The 24,806-nt window shown below is 40.5% G+C and overlaps 1 protein-coding gene across 2 annotated transcripts in view; it reads right to left on the bottom strand.

Moving 5' to 3' along the window:
* Positions 1 to 11,551, bottom strand: part of RAB33B (RAB33B, member RAS oncogene family) — a 22,246-nt gene extending 10,695 nt beyond the window's left edge. The window contains exons 1-2 of one of the 2 annotated variants that reach the window (XM_010830288.1): positions 9,339 to 11,551; positions 8,939 to 9,206 (exon numbers count right to left, since the gene is read on the bottom strand). In XM_010830288.1, coding sequence (XP_010828590.1) covers positions 8,939 to 9,206; positions 9,339 to 10,033 — 963 coding nt within the window. In that variant the 5' untranslated portion in view covers positions 10,034 to 11,551. The remainder of the gene's footprint in view (positions 1 to 8,938; positions 9,207 to 9,338) is intronic. The other variant, XM_010830289.1, reaches the window with a different exon arrangement.
* Positions 11,552 to 24,806: the final 13,255 nt, after the last annotated feature.

Genomic DNA, 24,806 nt, shown 5'->3' with positions numbered 1-24,806 from the left:
GAAAAGAGTCTGATGCTGGGAGGGATTGGGGGCAGGAGGAGAAGGGGACGACAGAGGATGAGATGGCTGGATGGCATCACTGACTCGATGGACATGAGTCTGAGTGAACTCCGGGAGATGGTGATGGACAGGGAGGCCTGGCGTGCTGTGATTCATGGGGTCGCAAAGAGTCGGACACGACTGAGCAACTGAACTGAACTGAACTGAACTGAAGATAACAATTACTCAACCTTGCAGATGAGCAATTTGAGGTTTACTAAGGCTGTGTAACTCACCTGAGGACACAAAGAGACTATGAAGCCTTTTTTTTTAATTGAAGTACAGTTTACAGTTTAATTGGTTTACAAAATTGTGTAAGTTTCAGGTGTACACCACAGTGATTCGGTTATGCTACAAAGCCTTTTTTTTTGTTTTTAAACAAATCCACACTTTTACTTTCTGTTCGATAAATTTAAATCCTTGATGGCATCACAGGGATTCTGCATCCAATGACCTTACAGGAAGGTTGCTTCAGAATTTGATACAAGCCACGCCATTGTTTCCACAAGAGCCACTTACCTTTCCCCACATAACTCTGCTTTTCTTAGGTTTTCCACCAGAAGTTATGTTGTTTTTGCTTTATACACATAAGTACATCTCTTGCCTAGACAGACTTCAGTTTCATCTTGAGCACAAACATCTTCAATTTTACAAAGGGCTGTATGATCCCTCTGGGTCCGGAGACCCTGCTTACAGCCGGCAAATCTGGCTTTGGATCATAGTCTTCCAGACATATTATTAAGAGCTGTGCTAGAAGTCCTGTTCCCAGCAGGCCTCCACAGGTTCCAAGATGGTTGAAAGAGCTGTACTACCACGGTCTTACAGCCAGGATTTAAATCTGGGCTGAGTGACTCTATTACAGATGAGTGTTGGTTTTCCCAGTCTAGCATACAACCCCAATTCTGTTTATTGTTGTTTGCTTTTCAGTCTTTATGTCCAACTCTCTGCGACCCGTAGACTGTAGTATACCAGGCTTCCCTGTTCTTCACCATCTTTACTCAAACTCATGTCTGTTGAGTCAGCGATGCCATCCAACCACCTCATCCTGTTTCGCCTTCTTCTCCTCCTGCCCTCAACCTTTCCCACCATCAGGGTCTTTTCCAGTGAGTTGGCTCTTCACCGGGTACTGTTAATAGCACCTCATTTTCCTTGGGGAACCACCCCTCCCCTGCCTTCAACTCACGTGAACCCCCAGCCAGGCACGTGACCCATCCCCACACCTATGTCACCACCACAGTTTGGGGATGGGCATATGTCACAGTCCCCAAGCAGAATCTCTGAGTCTCTATTTTAGTACTGGTGTTAGAACTGACAGAAAAAGAAGTACTTTCTTCTGAGTTTTCAGCTATGTGGGGGAAAAAAAAATCTCATTTTGCTTAAGCTAATTTAAGTACAGAAATCTGACACAGACTCTAAAACAAAAGATCTTAACTACTGATGAAAGATCCCTGGAAAATTAATAATTCCATCACATCTCACATCTGAGTACAAACACCAATGTTGCTACTTTTCAAAGAAGAGCTATAAGAATCACAGGCTTCTGATCAGGCTGGAAGAACAATGGGAGCTCTGGCCTGGTTCCAGGGATCCTTCAGATAGTGGAATGGCTTGGGTCTGTGAAAATGGAGACTGCTTATACCATACAGGACTCAAGACCAAACCACTCCAGACTCAAATATCCCAGTTTTCTGAGCTAAGGAGTCATAGATTAAGATTCCTTTTTAGGGTACCCCAACTGTCAATACTCCCATTCACTGAATTCCAGTGCAAATCAAATCAAGAGGACCAATTTGGTATCTTGCTAACCACCATCACCACTTTTTTAATTGTTTTAAATTTTAATTGGAGGCTAATTACAATACTGCACCATCACCACTTCTAAGATGAATTCTCAATTTAATTCTAGTTAGGTAAGGTGTAAGATGTCTTATAAAATAAAATACTCTTTGACTTATAAACACTGGATTACTTTTAATAAAGATTAAGACAAAACAATGGAGAAGGGTAAATAATCTGATTTCTATTTGGGTTCAGCATTCATGGTATATCCTCTTCATTACACTCTGAAGCCAAGTTCTAGTCCACTCTCTAAGCATGTTAACTACACTGGGCATTTTGTCTTTATCTACCTATGCTCCCCAACTTCACCGTCATAGTCATGATTATTTCCTCCAGTTCCACACTTCTAGCTGCCAATCCAACATTTCCATTTGAATATAACACCATCTCAACAAAGAAATGATTAACACAAAATTTTTTTTACAGAGCCTCTCAAAAATCAATCTTCCATGAAAGTGAAGTCACTCAGTCATGTCCGACTCTGTGACCCCGTGGACTGTAGCCTATCAGGCTCCTCCGTCCATGGGGTTTTCCAGGCAAGAATACTGGAGAGGGTTGCCATTTCCTTCCCCAGGAGATCTTCCTGACCCAGGGATTGAACCCAGGTCTCCCGCATTGTAGGCAGACGCTTTACCATCTGAGCCCACCAGGGAAGTCTATACTCCTTATCCCTACTAAAGATACTACCTGCTGCTGCTGCTGCTAAGTCGCGTCAGTCGTGTCCGACTCTGTGCGATCTACCTTCAGTCAATCAGATCCACAACCTCAGCCATCTGAGTCCTCCTCCTCCTCTTCACAAAAAGCCAGTTACTGAAGCCTTTTGGCTTTATCATCAAAATATCTCATGTCATCTGTTTCCTTCCATTAGCTTCCCTCATCACCCCAATTCTGGATTTCCAGAGCAGGCTACCAACTGATCTCCCGTTTCCAATATATGCAACACTTATCTGAGCCCTATATAGTTTAGAACTGAGCTGGACTCTGGAAGATGTCTATGGAATTATCAGACATGGACTCTGTCCTGAATAAAACTGAGTAAGACCTAATAAAGGAGGCAGACACACATATAGTACAAACAGCAGAGATTTAAAGACTCAGGTAAGGTGCTAAAGGAAGCTGAGAGAAAGAAGAAATAGAAAGGAGAATGAGAGGTAGGGAGATTCCTGACAGAGACACACTGAGGTGAATCAGGAAGAATTACACGTGGTGAAATATGGAAAGGGAGGTTATTCCAGGCAAAGACTGGGAAATGCAACAGGAAAACAGGGATAAGCAAATAATTGGCTGGACTATAGAGTACTCAAAGGGAATTAATGGTGGGGGGAGTTAAGTTAGAAAAGCAGTCTGGAGCAAGAGAAGGAAGGTCTTACGTTAATTTTAAAAGTTGGAACTTTTTACAATACAATGGAGAACTACTCTGGGCATCTGAGGCAGGGGAGATTACTCTCCCTAAAGAGCAACATTAATCTGGCATTTTGGCAACAATGTATACAACAAATTAATTGACGGCTGGGGTTGGGAGATGAGCTGAACTGCTACAATAGAGCAGAGCATAATAAATCCCCATCTGCTTTGCACATAGGTTCATCTGTACCATTTTTCTGGATTCCACATATATGTGTTAATTTATGTTATTGGTTTTTCTCTTTCTGACTTACTTCATACTGTATGAGAGTCTTCAGGTCCATCCACGTCTCAGCAAATGGCACAATTTTGTTCCTTTTTATGGCTGAGGAGTATTCCATTGTATAGGGAGTGAAAAAAATGAACTAAGATTTTGAAAGAAGAATGGATGAGAGAAATCATCCATGTAGGAAACTAACTGGATTTAGGGAGCAAAGAATGGTGAGGCCTCCAGGATGAGGAGGACAACATCTGGACCATGTAGGTCACGTAGAGGAGCAACAGAAGAGGCAGATTAGAGAGGAAAGACGAACCCACCACAGAATTTTGAGGTGAGGGAGGGCTTATCCAAATAGCCATGTCTACAAAACAATAGCGGAGAAGGCGATGGCACCCCACTCCAGTACTCTTGCCTGGAAAATCCCATGGATGGAGGAGCCTGGAAGGCTGCAGTCCATGGGGTCGCTGAGGGTCAGACACGACTGAGCAACTTCACTTTGACTTTTCACTTTCATGCATTGGAGAAGGAAATGGCAACCCACTCCAGTGTTCTTGCCTGGAGAGTCCCAGGTAGGCTGCCGTCTATCCGGTCACACAGAGTCTGACACGACTGAAGCGACCTAGCAGACTTAGCAGACAAAACAATAGGGAACACAGAGGGACAGATGAGGAGTGAGGGCTGGGCCAAACAAAGCTTTGGAAGTTACCTTCATAGAAGTGATACCCAAAGTCAAGAGTCTACTAAAGGAGAGAATGCAGACAGAAAACCAGTTCATCAAGGGGAAGAATCAGGCTCACTCAGGATTCATCCTCAATCGCTGCCCCATTTATCTTCCTAAAACACTTGGACTTTTTAGCACACATACAAAATGAAATCTAGATTCTAGCTGTTCAGAAACTCTTCAGAAATGTTGCTACCAACACCTATGCAATTCTTCTCACTTGCCACTTTTCCACAGGAAACTTTAATCCTGCTGGAGCATCCTGCTAATGTTACTCATCAAAATATCCCTCCAGTGAGAATGAGCCCTCCACTAACATCCAAAAATAACTTGGCAGTCACCTACTGCCTGGTTTTGCTAGTCATCTTTCTGTTGTGGTTGTTGTTCAGTCGCTCAGTCGTGTCCAACTCTTTGGGACCCCATGGACTGCAGCACACTAGGCTTCCCTGTCCTTTGCTATCTCCCAGAGTTTGCTCATGTCCAGTGAGTCAATGATGCTATCCAATCATCTCATCCTCTGTTGCCCCCTTCTCCTCCTGCCCTCAATCATCTTTTTAGGTATATAAATTTTATTCCTGTGTAGGACAGCAAATCATCTATGCAGTGTATCAGGGTCAGCAAACTTTTCCTGTAAAGGGTCAGAGTACTAAGTATCTAAGGCTTCACAGTCCTAACGGTCTCTGTCACAACTACTCAACTCAGCCACTGTGGTGCAAAAGCAAGCACAATATATAAACAAATGAGCCAGGTTGTGTTTCAATACAACTTTATTATTTATGGACACTGAAATTTAAATTTCATGTAACTTTCACTTGTCATGAAATCTTATTCTTGTGGTTCTTTTTTCCCCAGTCATCTGCAAATGTAAAACTCAGCTTGCAGGCCACAGAGAAACAGACAGCAGGGCACAGACGGTTTCTGGACTTACAGTGGCGATCATTTCATAATGTATGCAAATAGCAAATGACAATGTAGGACCCTTGAAACTAACATAATATTGTATATCAACCATATTTCACTTAAAAAAAAAAAAAAACCAGAAAAATAAATTAAAAAACCAGGCAGCAGGCCATAGTTAGCCCTCAAGCATGGTTTGCTGATTCCTGCACTGTATCATAATTATTTTTGTCTAACAAAATGTCTTCTTTCCATTAAACGTTTACTCATTAAATGTTTGCTTTACCTATGGAGAGAGAGGCCCTGATTATTTTTATCTAGTTAATATTAACATCTTGCATTTAACATGTAAAATCTCATTCACTATAAATGACAGGTAAGCTATCCCAATATTCAAATAGGAACTGAGGATCCCTAGTGAGAGACAGAGAATGATTCTGTTGGTGTCTGACATTGTCACGTGCTGATATGAAAGGAAAATAGCTTCCATGGTGAGGATACACAGAGACAGAAGGAGCATAAGGATTAAATACCTTGATTTAAATACCAAATGTATTTTTATTTAAGGAATTAACTATATAATTTTATCCAACTTTCCAAATTCTCCAAACAAGATTTTTACACTTTCCATTATACATATATAGTACTCAGGAAGAGAATAGCAAACAGACTTTATCACATTTTATAAAACATTTTAAGTGATTCTGAAACAGCACTGCTATAAGATACGCTTTCTGAAAAATTTACAGTCCACAAAACATTTAACACAACCTCTCACTTTTACCAAACACGTAAAAATAATGTCTACTTACTAATAAATAATAAAGTAACAGAGCTTTCCAGCTTTCACTTCAAGATGAAAAGTTAGAAGAAATGTCGTTTCAGGTTAGCCTTACAATGCTCCAAAGAGATAATATGAACATCTCAGCAGCACTTAAAACATAATATAGGTTAACAAAAAAGCAGCAGCAGTATATGGAATAAAGCTATTCTATATCACTTCATTTTTTTTAAGACACCAAAAAAACACCTTAAACTTTTCCCCCACCAAAATACTCATATCTTTTTCTATTACAGAAATCTCTGTAATCTTTTTGACCACAATAAAAACCTCTCAAGTCTTACAGTTGGAAGTACAAGTCAACAGATAACGCCTTAGAGAGAAGAAAAAGAAATCCAGCCTCTCTACCAACTAGGATACCAACTCAGGGGCCCTATCAACATATGAGGTCAGGCTAAAGCTCAGGAAGGACAATCACAGAGAAAAGTGTTTTCTCCTTGCTCCTCTCAACCAGAAGGATCAACTCTGTGCTCCCAGATTCATCCCATCTGAGGTTCTGCTTCACTTATCACCGCCAGCACCAATCTTGAAAGCTAAGCCTTCGATGTCACACACTGGACATAGTTCATATGTTTAATATGCTATAAGTCTCTCTTAAATTTGCACCTGATTCATCTGTGATCTAAAGTGTAAATGGCAACCTGGAGGCAGGTAAAGGGTCACTGAACCCCAACTCCTCGCCTGCCTCCAGTCCCTCTACTTTGTTACTATCCTGCTTCCATTGGGCTTCCCTGGTGGCTTAGAGGTTAAAGTGTCTGCCTGCAATGTGGGAGACCTGGGTTCAATCCCTGGGTTGGGAAGATCCCCTGGAGAAGGAAATGGCAACCCACTCCAGTATTCTTGCCTGGAGAATCCCATGGATGGAGGAGCCTGGTTGGCTACAGTCCACGGATTGCAAAGAGTCAGACACAACTGAGTGACTTCATTTTCACTTTCTTTCACTTTCACCTTCCCTTCAGCTGTCTGCCTATGCCCTACTTGATCTCTGCTTCACTCTGGTTGTGCAATCATAGAATTGATGGTGCCAAAGAGAAATCATGATGTTAAACCACCAGGGGAGAAGAATCTTCTCAAGATCACTGACTCTGAGCCAAGTACCTTCTATCTGTTCTCATCTAACCCTCATGTGAGCCTGATGGGGTACTATGGTCCCAATTTTTCAGATGAGAAAAACAGACTCTGAAAGATTAAAGAAACTGCCTAACCACCAGACTAGCCAACCACACCAATTCGCCTAAGACTGAGACGGTTCCTGGGATGTGAGACTTTATACTGAAAACTAGGTAATGCTGATCTCCCTACGAAGGACACGTAGCCCTTTCATAGGTTCAGATTTGAGCCAGGCCAGCTGGGCTTCAAAACCCAGGCAATTTCTCTCAGAACTCCTTCTGCCAAACAAACTCCCCCTCTAACCTCAGAAATCCTATTATTTTCCTCCCCCAGAGGTTCCTGGGCCTAACTTAATTCTGATGGAAAATAGTCAGCCTTTTATTCTACCCTTTTCTTTGCAATGTATGCAGATCTTTCTTTACTCCCTAATACAGTGCATCCAAAAGACCACCATTCCCAGCTTGAATGGGACAATGAAAAATTAAAGCTAAGATTAAAAGGCAAAAGGGCCTACAGAGGACTGATGCCTTTTCAGCCCTATTTCTCCTTTACTATCATTGGCAGTAAAACCCCTTTGGGGGTGGGGAGATGGGCCAGAGATTCTGCTATGCTATGCTACACCGCTTCAGTCGTGTCAGACTCTTTGTGACCCCATGGACTGTAGCCCACCAGGCTGCTCAGTCCATGGGATTCTCTAGGCATGAATACTGGAGTCGGTTGCCATGTCCTTCTCTAGGGGCTCTTCCTGACACAGGGATCGATCCCAACTCTCATTATGTCTCCTTCATTGGCAGGTGGGTTCTTTACCACTAGCACCACCAGGGAAGCCCCTAGATTGGAGAACCAAAAACTAAATTGTTCATGTCTGAAGAATGTGGGTGTGGGAAATGAAGTGAGCCTATTTTTCCCCCCACAGTGGACTGAGGTAAAGACGAACATCCTAATTTAAAGCAAAAAATAAATAAATAAAAAAACACAGTATAAGGAAGGCAGAGTAGTTCCTCGAGTCCACCTGTTTTAAGGGATTGTATCAGCAGGTGGCTGAACATCAGTCAGAGTGAAGAAGTGTGTCTAAAGTGCCTCAGTCTGGTCACTGATGCCTTATTCTCCAATGTTTCCATTTCAATCCCTGAGAATCCCAGGCTTGGCTCTGAGCTTACTACCTTCTCCACTTTTACTGTGTTCTCCAGTCTCAGGAGCCGCCAGTAAGACTAAAGACTCAAAAGAGGGTGGCACCAAGAATGTGGCAACCCACTGAGGAACCAAGTACAAGCTACAGAATGTTTCAACAAGAAAACGTAATTTTCTAAACAACTCAGTGTCATCTGGAAACTACTGTAACAAAACTGCATGCAAGAGAATACCTAGGTACTTCCTCAAAGACAACGGGGGTTTTACTTCCACAAAACCTAGGGCAGTGTTCAAATGAATGTTTAACAAATAATATTTACTAAATGAAATTCCCATGCCTGAGAAATTTCACTATATTTCCTCTGGCCTTACTTCACTAACTCCCAACACGTGAGAACCCGGCCCATAAGTCAGTCCTACACGCTTGCTACTCGGTGTGTGCTCCACTGACTAGCTGATGTGCAACACCGGAGACCTGACCAAATCAGAATCTTTACTTGGGGAAAAACAAACAAACAAACCCAGGTAAATCTCATGCACAATAAAGTTTGAGAAACATTGCCTTAGAAGTTTGCTATATACAAATCCTTCCAATCTCCAACTCCCATCTTCACATCAGCGTGAGAAAAGATGAAGCGCACGCCCTATACCGGGCCCCAGCAATTAACCCACGAAGGGGTTGGCACACGTGTCATCCCGGGATAACCTTCCTCCCGACAGTCTCCCATCCGCTCACCTTGATTCGCTCCCCATCAATCTCCACCGCTCGTTCTCGGAAATCCACCCCGATCGTAGCCTCGGTGCGGTCGGGGAAGCGGCCGGCGCAGAAGCGGTAGGTCAGGCACGTCTTGCCCACATTGGAGTCGCCAATCACGATTATCTTGAAGATGCGGGAGCGAGCCGGTGGCAGAAACCCTGAGCCCCCTGACACTGCACCGCTGGATGAGAAGCTCGCCTCGAGCGACGACTCTATGTCCGAAGCCATTCTCCTGACCCGCCCCAAACTGAGGCGGAGGGAAGGAGACGCTAAGAGGCTGCGAGATTACGCCACCGCCACCCAGCGCGCCCAGCCCGTGGGTTTCGCTGCTCGGCGTCCCCGGAACCACCGCCCTCCCGCAGGCAGCGCGCGTGCGCACCTTCCTGCCGGCCTCCGCCCGCGCAGGTGTGGTGCCCACCAGCCCAGGCTCGCTGACCCTTCCGCCCGGCCTACGGCTCCACCGCAGCGTCCGTCAGGCCGGGGCCCGTCTACCTGCGAAGGCACTGGGCCTGTCAGGGGCTTGTCGGTGGCGCGGAAGGCCGGCTGCTGAGAAGCCGAGCAGACCGCCTCGGGCCCGGCACCCTGGCTGTCCCGGCCCCGCCACGTCCAAGGCTCCCGCCCCCGGGAGGAAGCCGCGCGAGCACTCTGGGGGCGGGGAGAGAAAGCTGAAAGGAAGGAGGTACCACCAGGCACTCTCTCGCGAGAGGGCGGGAGAGCCGCTTCGACGCTGGCGTGGGCCCGACGGGGACGTGTGAGGTCTCCGGAAGGTCCGGCGCTGGGCTTGGCTTCCCGTTTGGGCTCCCTGGACTTGGAAGTGGAGGCGGGTCCCCTCGGCTTGCAGCTGGGGGCCGATTCCGCGTTCCCTGCTCCCTCCGGACTCTCGGGATCGCGGGAGATGAGACAGCGACCGGGGCTGAGGGGCGCTAGGCGCCGCCAGAAGCCCGCGCCTTGGGCGCGGGAAACTCTTAGAGGCGAGCTCCGGCCGCGCGGAACTTGGGTCTTGGCAGGAGCAGGGCTGTCAGTGAGCAGGCGGGAGTTCGAGGCCGCCTGCCGCCTTCGCGCGGAGAATTTCATTAGGCGCCGAAGCGATGTTCCGATATCCGCGGGATTCAGGTGCCCAAGGCCCGCGTCCAGAAGATCCCAGGAGGGCCGCCTGGTGGCATTGAACCCAGGAGCTGGTACTAGATGGCCTCTCTCATGAGAGTATATAACCTACTGTGCCCAAGTTACGTCCTCGTGTCTGGGTGACGATGATGTAGCCGTTGAATATTACGGAGCACACAGAGTTGTCTTTAGCCATATATCTCAGGAAAATATTAATAGACGAGATCACCCAGCCTTAAAGAGGATTCTCCGGATCACTGAGAGTTTTCCGAGGAAACCTACCATACACTGAGTCATAGAATGGTTCCAAAATGTCCAAAAATATTGCTTTTTGTGAGGAGTTTTGTTTTCTGATAACAAGACTGGAGTTTGGGGGTGTTTTGTTTTCTGTTTGAGCGCATAGTTTGCAAATTCAAGGACTATGGCGAGGAAGACATGGCATGCCTTAAATAGTATGAGGGGAACAACAGAGAACCAAAAGCCCTAGGAAAGGAAATAAACTGCTCATTTCAGTCCATAAAATGAAAATGTGGTCAGAGCAAATTAGTAGTAAAAGCTGAGTATGCCGAGCTGCAGCAATTTGCAAAAGCCTTTAATAGACAATCATTTCTGTTGCGGTAGAAAAACTTTATACAGTTACTGATATACCAAGTTATGTTAGCCAGGGGAAAGAAGGTTACGCACCTGGTTGAATGTGTGTTCCAGGTGAGTAAAATACATTTAGTCAGTTTCCTGTTATAGAAACCAGAACATGGCCTGGAAAATCCTAATGGTTTACCTGTGACTTTATTTCCATAAAGATAAATCATCCCAGAGACTTTTAGAGAGCCTTGGAAATATTCCTCTAATCTACTCTACTTATCCCATTTAAAGGATAGCATCTGAAGATTTAATAACAAAAAACAGTTGAAGAATTCAAAGCTGGATAATCAGGTAATTTTAAAGGATCGTGAAAAAGCATCATTGTCTCTACACCACAAAACCCTTGCTCTATTTTTTGTATTTTTTTTGGTTTAGTCTTTTTCTTGTCTGTTTATTTAGATCCTATTCACATTTCATATCCTTGTTCAAAAGTCTCATCTCTGAGAAGCTACTCCTGATTACTTCAGCTCAAAATGTTCTTGACTTATTTTAAATCTAGTACACTTTTGGGGTATAGCTCTTTGGTCTCAGCAGTACTGTCTTCGCTGTTTGTTTCATGGTTATGTCTTGTGCCTTCCAACTAGAATGTCAGCTCTTGACTACTGACGGAGAGCTCATTGTTACTCAACAAATGATGAATAAGTGAGTTTAGTGAGAAATTTCTTGTGTAAGCATTGTCAGGTTGCACCCTTTACCAGTTATACACAGTTCAGCACCGCTTAGATGGAAAAGACCCTGACATTGTTACGAAGAGTTTTGTATTTTCAGTCTGCAGTTTGAGAGATTCCTTATGTGAGTAAAGTGTATGTTACTCTTTTTTTATTGAATAATCCCAGAACCTCCAGGTTTGACTCTTGAAGAAGATGCTACTGTTGGGAAGAGTGGATGGATTATGCAGCCCTGTTTTCTGAGAATTCATTTGTTCTGGGAGTTTTTCACTGCTTGCCGCCACTACCACTTGGCCTCAAAGGACAAGCATGTAACCCTTCCTTTCCTTCATATTTTACTGCACAGCTGAGAAGAGACTGAATTTGGATCCTTTAGCGGTACAACTGGAATGTTACATAGTTTAGAGTAAGATGGCTTATTTAAAAGTATTTTTCTAAGATGGGGGGTGTTGGGATGTCCCTGTAGATTAGTTCCAGAATGGGGTGTCTGTATATACTGTATTAATAGGCATGTTGACTCTTGTAAAGGGACATTAGTAGCTGCTGCAGGTCCTGTTTGGAAAACTCATGTACAATTCCCGGTTTTTTGTAAAGTGTCAGTGCGGGAGACATTGACTCTTGTGTTTGTATCTCCTTTTTATGATTGCTGTACTGACCCATGTCTTTTTGTAGAAGGGGTGAAAAGAGATTTGAAATAAAAATGTTTAGAAATTAAAAAAAAAAAAAAGTATTTTTCTAATAGGAGATAGAAACTGGATATTAACAAAATAAGGGTACTCTTATGTACAAAATACAACTACTTATGGTCAACTTTTATTTATTAAGAGATGCCACCACCCTGTGGCAGAAGCCATTTTTTAACTGGTCTTAACCAAGGAGTAGCTCCTAGAAAACTTCACTGTTTAAGTTCAGGCCTGAGTACAAAGGACAAAATAGAGTTTACCTGCTTGCCTTTATTGGCACTACTGGCATTTTGCGCCAGATAATTCTTTTTTTGTAAATATTTGAAGTATGGTTGACTTATTATGTTAGTTTCAAGTATACAGCATAGTGATTCAGTACTTTGGCAGATTAAACTCCATTATAGGTTATTACAAGATAATGGCTACAATTCACTGTGCTGTACAGTATATCCTTACTGTTTATTTTATAAACATAGTAGTTTGTCCCTAACTTGTCCCTCTATCTTTTGGTGACCACAGGTTTGTTTCCTATATCTGTGAGTCTGTTTCTGTTTTGGATATACAGTCAGTTGTATTATTTGTTAGATTCCACATGTAAGTGATATCAAGCAGTATTTGTCAGTAAGCCAGACAATTCCTTGTTGTGGGCAGCTGTCCTGTGCATTATAAGACGTTTAGCGGCATACGTGGCTTCTACCCACTACCTGCCAGGAGTACCTCACCCCTACTTGGAACAACCCAAATCAACTCTAGACATGGCCAAATGCCCCTGAGGGGTGTTATGTCCCTTTCTCACACTCACTGAGAATTACTGACCTATATAAGGGATTTTCTGCTAATTCTGGTTTCCTGTCCATCCCATTTGACAGCAGGAATCATCTCTCCCTTAAAGACAGAATTCCAGTTCCCCAGAGAAGTATAGCTTTGGTCTTATTGGCCTCCACCAGATTACCAAATCACTGGTTAATAGTAACCCCAAATATTTTATGAGATACTACATTATAAATAACAAGGGCTTTAGTTTTAGCATCTAAGTAGCAAATTACCATCAACGTTTTATAGGTAAATTTCAGAATTCTACATTTCAGAATTCTTCAAGTTACATCTTTATAAGCTGGATCATTGAGGATTTATGAAATTTAACTATTCTGTATATCTCCACTGTTCTTGTGGTTGGGGCAGGGGCAAAGACTGTAGAAATTCTAGATGTGTTCAAGTGTGGAGGCGGTCAAAGAGCTAGGATGGAAGGCCTTCTTGTAGTGGACAATAAGTTAAAGGTGAGTGTGCCTGTGGTAGTGCCATTCTTCTCTATAATAAACTCAAATTATGAGTAAGCAAGACTTACAAATATTTGATATGTGCAAAATGCAGTCATGGTGGTCTTTGCTGTTTCCTTTATTTCATTCCCTTTCTCCCTCCTCACCTTTAGAATGTTTGATTATATAGCATTCCCTGTATTTGATATAACAAAGGCAACTGATAATTCTGAAGATGATCTAAGTAACTAGGAGATTTAAAATTAAACTTTCCACCTTGAAGATGATGTACTTTTTTAATGTCCATATTTATAAACATTTATTTCTAAATAACACAGAAAAATCTCAATTTTAAGTTATACTGTCTGATACCAAAGCGATAAAAACAAGCTATTCTTTTTCTTTTTTCTTTAAGTAGAAGGAAAAAAGAAAATTTATCTACTATACAGTATGGAAGCTAAGAGGAAAATCTCTAATTCTGGTTCAGGAGAAAAATCACAATCACTGATTTACAAACTATTTAGAAAGTAATAACAATAAAACAACATAAGGACTCAGCCGAAGTAGTACATAAAGGAAAATCACAGATCAATGTTTTAATACTAACCAATATAGAAAAATATTAGTAAATCATATTAGTAAATATTAGTAAAAATCATAGTAAAAATATGGTTTACCTATCACTTATATAGTACTTAATGTGTCAGACACTGTTGTGTTCTATAAAAATTAACTCATATGAAGCAAGTAACATTCTCCCTTTTTTATCAATAAAGAATCTGAGGCTCGGAGAGTTTACTGTTTTCCTGAAGTTCACTCAGCTAATAAGTGATAAAGTCAATAACCAAACCCAGTTCTTTGACCACTACATTACACTGCCTCTTATCTTAAATGAGAAAAACACAAAGTTTTAAGGCACAGCAGGCAAAATAATAATAGTAGACCGCAGTGAATTAGAATCCAGAAATACAGAACAGATCATAACAGGAAAGAGCTGGTTATTTGATATGTTCAACAAAATAAATATGGCAAAATAAAAGCAAAGATTTTAAAACAGGAGAGAAGATGTTAGAAATGAAAAAGGAGGGACTTCCCTGATAGTCCAGTGGTTGAGAATCGACCTTCCAGTGCAGGAGACTCAGTTTCAATTCCTGGTCGGGAAACTAAGATCTCACATGCTGCAGGTCAACTAAGCCCGCATGCCACAACTAGAGAAGCCTGTGCACCACAGTGAAGACCCAGAGCAGTCAAGAAGAATAAATGAAAAAGGAGATAGACTCTGATAATGGAAACTTTAAATATGAAAGAATACAAGCCCATGTATTCATATAAATATTTTGTTGAGCACCTACCACATAACATGCCGGCCCTATACATGTGGCTAAGGATATCGTGGAGAAGGCAATGGCACCCCACTCCAGTACTCTTGCCTGGAAAATCCCATGGACGGAGGAGCCTGGAAGGCTGCAGTCCATGGGGTCGCTGAGGGTCGGACACGACTGAGCGACTTCCCTTTCAGTTTTCACTTTCCTGCATTGGAGAAGGAAATGGCAACCCACTCCAGTGTTCTTGCCTGGAGAATCCCAGGGATGGGGGAGCCTGGTGGGCTGCCATCTATGGGGTCGCACAGAGTTGGACACGACTGAAGTGACTTAGCAGTAGCAAGGATATTGTGGTTACCAAAAAGATGCAATTTGTGGAATTTGCTTGACAGAATACTGGAGAAAAAGGAATCTTCTTTACTCCGAGAAAATTTACAGAAATCTTGAGTCTTTGGCTGACTGCTTGTGACTACACATGCTAAATCTGAGCATGTGTAGAGTAATACTGTGCAAGGCCAAGCAAAGATCAACCACCAAGAAAAGAACAATTACCAGGGAGCTATAAATGGAAAAATTCCCAGAGCTCATAATGGACTGGATGACTTCAGAGTTACCAGCTGGAGTAAATACCTCACTGAACACTGAGCAATTAAGTACAGACACCTGAAGGCTTATACGTTAGTAGTAGGGCTACATTAGCCCTAGATTAAAAGCTACTCTAGATGTAACCTAGTAACATCTTGAAAGGATCAAGCTGATCCACAAGTAACTTAATTTCCTCCCAAAACAAGACTCAATACTTATACACACACACACACAAGACAATCAGCAATATAATGTTTACAATGACTAGTCTACAAAAAATTACTAGATACGTGAAGCTTCAGCAAAATTTGACCCATAACCAAGACAAAAGTCAGTTGACAGAACCAGAGATGACAGAGATCACAGAATTAGCACTAAGACATTTAAAAAGCTATATGAATATAATGAAGAATTTATAATTAAATATGAACATTATGATAAAAATGGCAGATATGTAGAAGAATGAAATTCAACTTCTGGAGATGAAAAATACAATATATGAAAAAATTTTTAAATCACTGTAGAACCTTAACAGCAAATTAGATACTGTAGAAGATTGGTGAACTTGAAGCCAGCAGTAGAAGCTATTCAAACTATAGCACAATTAAAAAAAAACTATAACACATAGTTACAAAGGCAAGAGTTTCAGTTTCATGGGGAACAATATGACGTGCTCCAATATGCAGGGCTTCCCTGATAGCTCAATTGGTAAAGAATCTGCCTGCAATGCAGGACACCCCAGTTTGATTCCTGGGTTGGGAAGATCCTTGGAAAAGGGAAAGGCTACCCACTCCAGTACTCTTGGGCTTCCCTTGTGGCTCAGCTGGTAAAGAATATGCCCACAATGTGGGAGACCTGGGTTCAATCCCTGGGTTAGGAAGATCCCCTGCAGAAGGGAAAGGCTACCCACTCCAATATTCTTGCCTGAAGAATTCCATGCTGTATAGTCCATGGGGTCACAGAGTTAGACATGACTGAGCAACGTTCACTTTCACTTCAATATAGAGGTAATTGGAATACCCCTGAGAGAGGGCAGTATTTGAAAAAACAATGCTGCAAATATTTCCAAATTTGATGAAAACTATACTGTCATAGATCTAAGGAGCTCCATGAACCCCAAGTAGGATAAACAAAAAGAAAACATCAAAGCACTTTATATCAATTGCTGAAAACCAGTGAGAAGAGAAACTCTTAAAAGCAGCCAGAAAAAAAAAAAAAACAATAAATACATAAGAACAAAGAACTGTCACTTACTATATATCAGAAATGAAAAGACAGTATCTCTAAAGTGCTGAAAGAAAAAAAGTCAATCTAGAATTTTTTTATGGAGCAAACTTTTCTTTCAAAACTTAAGGCAAAATAAGGACATTTTCAAATAAAACCCAAGACAATGTGTCACAACAGACCTATGCTATGTAAAATATTAAAGGAAGTTCTTGAGATTGAAGGAAAATGATATCAGGTGGAAATGCATAACTACACAAAGGGATGAAAAGCACCAGAAATGGTAAATATCTGGATAAATTTTAAAAGACTCCTTTCTCATTTTAAAATTTCTTTCAGAGTTGACTGTTTAAAGCAAAAATAATAGCAGTATACTATGGGGATTATAACATATAGAAAGAAAATATATGCCCATAATATACAAAGAATGAGAGGGAAAAACAGAAGTAAACATATATATATTATACTATGTATTATAGTATGATTAATAAAAATAGACTATGATGAGTTCAAGATGCACGTTGTAAAACTTAGAACAACAGAAATGATGAAAGAAGCATAGCTAAGGCAGTCAATAGAGTAATTAAATGGAATATTCTACATATTACTCAAAAAGGAAGACAAGAGAAAAAAATTTTAAATGTAGATTGGACAAATAGAAAATAAATATCAACTATATCAATAATTCATTGTAAGTAGTTTAAACCATGCAATTAAAAAGACAAACCTCTCCAAATAAAAAAGCAAGGTTCAATTATGTATTGTTTACAAAATATGATGTACTTCTTACAAAAAAGTCATCATCAACATAAAGACACAGGTAAGTTCAAAGTAAAATGATAAAAGATGTGCAAATACAATAAAGCTGGAATACCTATATTATTGTCAGACAAAATAGACTTTAGGAAAAAGAATTTGGCCTATCCTCAAGATCATGGATAAACAGGGATGTTTCATAATAATAAAATGGTCAATTCATCAAGAAGGTATAGTAACAAAGCTTCAAATTACATGAATTAAAAACTGGCAACATAAAAGAGAAACAGACAAATCCACAACTATAACAGATTTCAACGTTCACCTCAGTTTTTGATAGATAAGTTGATTTAAAAAAATCAGCAATGATATGGAAGACTCGAACAATTTCATCAACCAATTTGACCTAATTAATATTTATAGAATTCTACATCAAACAATGGCAGAGTACACATTTATTTCGAAATGTATATGGAACATTCCACCAAGATACACCATAAACTGGAAGACATTTTTCCTAATTTTCAGTAAATTTAGAAATGACTGAAAGTACTAGTCAAGGTCCAATCAGGAAACAGAAACCAGTAATTTGACCATGTAGTTTAATATAGAGAATTATAACTACGATGAGACTGGGAAAACAACGGGTTTGCTAATAGAAAGTAAAGAGAACTCTAAATATTATAGGAATATCAGATAAAAGAATTAATTACTACCCCTAGGGCTAAGATAGAGTCCCCATGGTGCTCCTGGGCCATGCCCCAACTCCAGGCTGAGATCCAGACTTTGCAAGAAGACAAGTTGTTGTGTTGTTGTTTAGTTGCTAAGTTGTGTCCAACTCTTCTGCGACTGCATGGACTGTAGCCCGCCAGTCTCCTCTGTCCATGGGATTTCCCAGGTAAAGATCCTGGAGTGGGCTGCCATTTCCTTCTCCAGGGGATCCGCCTGACCCAGGGATCAAACCCGTATCTCCTGCATTAGAAGCAGACTCTTCACCACTGAGCCACTGGGGAAGCCCATAGAGGACAAGGCCATGGCTTGCCGACTGACAAGCAATTTGCTTTGCTTCTGTACCAGTGAGGCATGCTAGAAATCCATCTTCTGGAATTTGTTGAAAATGTACCCTCTTGGGTGCAGAGAAAGTTGTTCATGGGTAGGAGTCTTGTGGGAGCCACTCTGCTCCAAAATAGTCTGAAGGTAGGGGATCTAGGGGAGCTGCTGAGTGCTGGAGAAATTGCCCATACTGCAGGAGCCTGGTGCTGGGGGACACGCTTGTACTGCAGGAGTCAGGCGCTAGGAAGCCACCGAGACTGCAGGAGCCAGGCAAAGGAAAAGCTGCAGGCACTGCAAGATGAGGGGTGCAAGAGAAGCTATGTGTGGTCCAAGTGCCAAGCAACAAAGCAAGCAAGAATTAAGAAGGAAAATTCTTTCCAGCACTCTCTACTGACATAGCTTAACACTGTACCAACTGGCAAAGGAGAAATATTTAAAGAGCATAGTTCCAGTTTTAGAACAGGCAATGAATCTAGGAGATAAAACAGTTCTTAATACTACTGGTTAAAGAAGAAAAATCTTATCTGCCTTCTCAACAGATGCTGAAAAGGCATTTGATATTAAAATTTAACACCCATTTTTAATTTAAAAATCTTTGATAAATTAGGAGTTGAATACATCCTTTACTAATAAAGTCAAATATTTTCTTCTAGAAGCATGGCTGGTAAGGTCCTTAGAGGGGCCCTCTTCCTACAGAATGGGTATAATCTGCCTAAGACATGCTCTATTATTCTCAAGAGATTAAGAAAGTCCTAAGGAATCTCTTCTACCACCACATATGCTTAGCCCAGGCTAATAAGCAAGCAGATATGAGGACCTATGCTGATATCAGCTGCGATGCTGATACACTGCCCTGGCCCAGTTGCCAGGTGGAAAGCCAAGCATGAGAGTCCCTACTGAAACAAGATTCTCTAAGGGAGCTGAATTCATTTCAAGTCTGTATTGCTCCCTGGCTATGAGCAGAAAAAGAAGCAAAACTTTCTGAAAGTAAACATCCCCAGTTTAGGTTAAGAGGACTCCCAAAATTAAGGTCAAGAAATGAGGTGAAGGGAGTTTTCTGGTAGTCCAGTGGTTTAAGATTCCACTCTTTCACTGCCAAGTCCCCAGGTTCTATCCCTGGTTGAGGAACTAAGATCCTAAAGCCAAGTGGCATGGCCGGGAAAAAAAAAAAAAGAGTTTACAATCAAAGAACTACAAGCACCAAGAAGCCAACATTTTATGAGTATATGCAGAAATAATATTCAATAGACATATAACTCCAAAGGCCATAGTAGTAGAACTGATAAAGTATAGAATATCTATGTTCCAAATGTTTAAAAAAGTGAGGGATCTTCATGTTGCTGTACTGCTGAAACCAACACAACATTGTAAAGCAATTATCTGCCAACTATTTTTTTTTTAAAGGACATAATCTGACTTCGGTATTGACCATCTGGTGATATCCATGTGTGGAGTCTTCTCTTGTGTTGTTGGAAGAGGGTATTTGCTACGACCAGTGCATTCTCTTGGCAGAACTCTACTAGCCTTTGCCCTGCTTCATTCTGTACTCCAAAGCCAAATTTGCCTATTACTCCAGGTATTTCTTGACTTCCTACTTTAGCATTCCAGTCGTATATAATGAAAAGGACAAATTTTGGAGGTGTTAGTTCTAGAAGGTCTTGTAGGTCTTGATAGAACCGTTTAACTTCAGCTTCTTCAGCATTACTGGTCGGGGCATAGACTTGGATTACTGTAATACTGAATGGTTTGCCTTGGAAATGAACAGAGATCATTCTGTCATTTTTGAGATAGCATCCAAGTACTGCATTTTGGACTCTTTTGTTGACTATGATGGCTACTCTATTCTTCTAAGGGATTCTTGCCCAACTAAAAATAACCAAAATATGAAACTTAACTAAAATATAAAATATTAAAATATAAAAATAACTAAAAATATGAAAGAGATAATTAAGAGATGGAGGCTAGGATGAGAGGGTCAGTCGTTTAACTAACAGTAGTCTCAGAAGAATAGAGTAGAATAAAGAAGAGGCAGTAGTCTCCCCTAACATTTTACAAAACTTTTCAAATACACAGAAAAGTTAAAAGAATTGTGGAGTGAACACTCATATATACCACCTAAATTCTAATTAATATTTTGTTACATTTGCTGTATCATTTAAAGAATCTGCCTGCCAGTGCAAGAGATGCAAGAGACACCAGTTTGATCCCTGGGTCAGGAAGATCCCCTGGAATATGAAATGGCAACCCACTCCAGTATTCTTGCCTGGAGGGCTACAGTCCATGGGGTCGCAAAGAGTCAGACACAACTGAGCGACTAACACACAAACACACACAGCTATAACACAAAATCGTATCAAAAAACAGAACATATTTGTCACCCCAGAAAGTTCCCTCAGGCCTCCTGTCAGTCAACCCCTGCCCTCTATCTTCACTGGTTACTAGTATCCTAATGAGATTAAAATTTTAATGCTTAGTAAATATTTAATATTTATTAAATTATTTATATAAAATATCATGTAATATAAAATATTATAATATATGACATTTGAATAAATATATACATATTTATCTTTTGCAGAAAGGATGAAAACAGGTACTTGCTGTTTTAAGAATCACAACATAACCAAAGCAGGATAAATAAAAAGAAATGCATAATGACACATAGTAAATGAATGAAGAACTCTTAAGACTTTAAAAGCAGCCAAAGGACAGACCACTAGCAGAAGAACAATTAAAATGACAATGGATTTCTCAGCATCAAAGGAAGCCAAAAATTAATGGAATAATAGCTCTCAAGTGCTGAAAGAAAATAGGTCAGCTAGAATTGTGTACTTCCCCAAGCTATTGTTCAAGAACAAGAGTAAAAAAGAAATACTTAAGATAAATGAGAAATGAGAGTTTACCTCAGAGACCTGCATTAAAGGAACTCCTAGATGATACAAGGGAATCAGTGTTTCAAACAGGTTAAGAGTATTTACTTTGGAGACTGACTGGTGTGAATCCCTGTTCAGACATTTGCTAGTTGTGGGACATTAGGCAAGTGAGTTAACATCTCTGTGCTTCAGTTTTCTCATTTGTAAAATGTTGACAGTAACAGTATATATCTCATGGACTTGCTATGAGAATTGAATGAGTTAGTAGAAACTAGCAATTAGAACAAAGCCTGGCATAAAGTGAGAACTTTAAAAAAAATTTACAAGGGAATTATCCTAGAATAGTCTGAGATGCAAGACAGAACTGAGAGTGAATCAAAGGTAAACAAACTTGTCAATGTAGCTCAGTTCAGTTGCTCAGTTGTGTCCAACTCTTTGCGACCCCATGGACTGCAGCATATCAGGCTTAAACATTGTCTAAAAAATGTGTAATCTGTGAGGTTTAAAAAATGGACAGAATTTTTTAAAAAATGGACAGAATTAGTATCTTGAATAAATAATAATAGCATGTAGGTGTTGGGAGGAAGAGTAGTCAGTAGAGTTAAAATGATTCTAAGATCATTGTTTTGTTTAGAAGGGTTAATATACTGTTTACATTTTGTTAAATTAGAGGTACAAGAAAACATCTAAAAAGAACAAATATAGAGTGTACCAATTCTAAATAAAGAGATAAAAATGGGATTTTAAAACTCTGAACAAAAGTTAATTAAAAAAAAATCCCCCCATAAAAGGGCAAAAAAAAAACCAGCTCAGAAAAAGTAAGGTAAACATAATGGATGTAGAAATAAATTCAAATACATCAAGAATCAAAATAAATGTATATGTATTAAAATTGCTTTCATTCCAATCCCAAAGAAAGGCAATACCGGAGAATGTTCAAACTACTGTACAACTGCACTCATTTCACATGCCAGCAAGGTTATGCTCAGCTGGTTTCAGCAGTATGTAAACCAAAAACTTCCAGACATACAAGCTGAATTTAGAAAAGACAGAAGAACCAGAGATCAAATTGCCAACATTCATTGGATCATGGAAAAGCAAGGGAGTTTCAGAAAAACAACTATTTCTGCTTCATTGACTACACTAAAGCCTTTGACTACGTGGATTCCAACAAACTGTGGGAAATTCTTAAAGAGATGGGAATACCAGACCACTTTACCCATCTTCTGAGAAAGCTGTGTTACGGGTCAAGAACCAACAGAACCAGACATGGAACAATGGACTGGATCAAAATTGGGAAAGGAGTATGACAAGGCTGTATATTGTCACCATGCTTATTTAACATCTATGCAGAATACGTCATGCAAAATGCCAGGCTGAATGAGAATTACAAGCTGCAATCAAGATGGCTGGGAAAATACCAACAACTTCAGATACACAGATGATAACACTCTTATGGCAGAAAGTAAAGAGGAACTAAAGAGCCTCTTGATGAAGGTGAAAGAGGAGAGTGAAAAAGCTGGCTTGAAACTCAACATTCAAAAAACTAAGAACATGGCATCCGGTCCCATCACTTAATGGCAAATAGAAGAAGAAAAATTGGAAGCAGTGACAGATTTCATTTCTTGGCTCCAAAATCACTGTGGACAGTGAGTAACTGCAACAATGAAATTAAAAGACTCTTGCTCCTTGGAAGGAAAGTTATGACAAACCTAGACAATGTATTCAAATTAGAGGTATCACTTTGCTACAAAAGTCCATATAGTCAAAGCTATGGTTTTTCCAATAGTCATGTATGGATGTGATGGACCAGAAAGAAGGCTGAGCACCAAAGAATTGATGCTTTTGAACTGTGGTGTTGGAGAAGACTCTTGAGAGTCCCTTGGACTGCAAGGAAATTAAACCAGTCAATCCTAAAGGAAATCAACCCTGAATATTCACTGGAAGAACTGTTGCTAAAGCTGAAGCTCCAGTACTTTAGCTATCTGATTCGAGGAGCCGACTCACTGGAAAAGACCCTGATACTGGGAAAGACTGAAGGCAAAAGGAGAAGGGGGCAACCGAGGATGAGATGGTTTAGATAGCATCACTGACTCAGTGGAAGTGCATCTGAGCAAACTCTGGGAGATAGTAGAGGACAGAGAAGCCTGGCATGCTACAGTCCATGGGGTTGCAAAGAGTCGGACATAACTTAGTGACTCAACAACAACAATTAAAATTACCAAAGATAGAAACTGAAATTTTTAAAAAATCTAGCTATATGCCACATAAAAAACACTCTCAATTTCAGGGAACTGTTTCCAGGATCCCCTGAGGATACCAAAATCCATAAATGCTCAGTGCCCATATATAAAATGGAGTTGTATTTAACCTAATACATACATTCTCCCATATACTTTAAATCATCTCCAGATTACATATAATATCTAATAGAATGTTAATGCTTTGTAAGTAGTTGTTAGCACGTGGCAAATTCAAGTTTTGCTCTTTGCAACTTTCTGAAAATTTTTTTCCAAAGATTTTCGATCTGAGGTTGGTTGACTCCACCAATGTAGAGCCCTCAGATAGGGAGGGCTGACGGTATATATAAGGAAATGGTTTTTCAGACATAGGAAAAAACAGCTGCAAAGCCCTTGAAGCAAAAACAAAGTTCAAGGAAGGCAAATATTAAAACTTTTAAAATTTGTATAGAATCAATGTTTTTGTTTTTGTTTTTTTTAAGTGAAATACAGAACCCTTACCACCACATAGGCCCATTGGTCTTCTCCCCTGTGTGTTCTAGTTGGCATCAATTACATCTACATATGTCCCAGGTGGCACTAGTGGTAAAGAAGCCATCTGCCAATGCAGGAGACGTAAGAGACACAGGTTGAATCCCAGGGTCAGGAAGATCCCCTGGAGGAGGGCATGGCAACCCACTCCAGTATTCTTGCCTAAAGAATACCACGGACAGAGGAGCCTGGTGGGCTAGGGTCCATAGGGTAGCAGAGTCAAACACAACTGAAGCGACTTAGCACACATGTCAAAAAAACCCTTCAGACAAAAGTGTAATTTTTGCTTTTAACATCAAATACGTTTTATAAACTCGAGAATAATCTACCATATTTATACATATATTTACCATTTCTCGTGATCTTTCTTCATTCCTGATGTTCCAGGTTCTCTCCTGTATCATTTCTCTTCTGTCTGAAGAACTTCTTCTAGCAATTCTTTTAGAACAGACCAACTGGCAATGAGTTCTTTTAGTTTTCCTTCATCTGAGAAGGAGGCCTTTATTTCACCTTAGTTTCTGAAACATATTTTTACTGCATATATTATTATGTGTTGACCATTCTTCTACTGCAGCACTTTAAAAATGTGTTACTTCCTTCTGGACTGCATGGTTCCTGATGAGAAATCTATAGTAATTCAAACTGATGTTACCCTGTAGTAATATGTTGCATTTCTCTGGCTGCTTTCAAGATTTTTTTTTTTTGTCTTTTTCAGCATTTTGATGAAGATGTGTCTGGACACGGATTTATGTTCATTATGTTTGGGCTTTGTTGAGCTTCTTGAATCAATAGGCTTGTATCTTTTGCCAAACTTGAGACTTTTCATTCATTATATATTCAAAAACTTTTCAACACCTTTTGCTATTATCCCACAGGTCCCTGAGATTCTATTCATTATTTATCCAATTTT

This window comes from Bison bison, unplaced genomic scaffold (genome assembly GCF_000754665.1).
Source record: "Bison bison bison isolate TAMUID 2011002044 unplaced genomic scaffold, Bison_UMD1.0 scf7180017864517, whole genome shotgun sequence".
Taxonomy (NCBI): domain Eukaryota; kingdom Metazoa; phylum Chordata; class Mammalia; order Artiodactyla; family Bovidae; genus Bison; species Bison bison.
The sequence above is the reverse complement of the archived record's forward strand: the minus strand, read 5'-3'. Positions and strand labels throughout refer to the sequence as shown.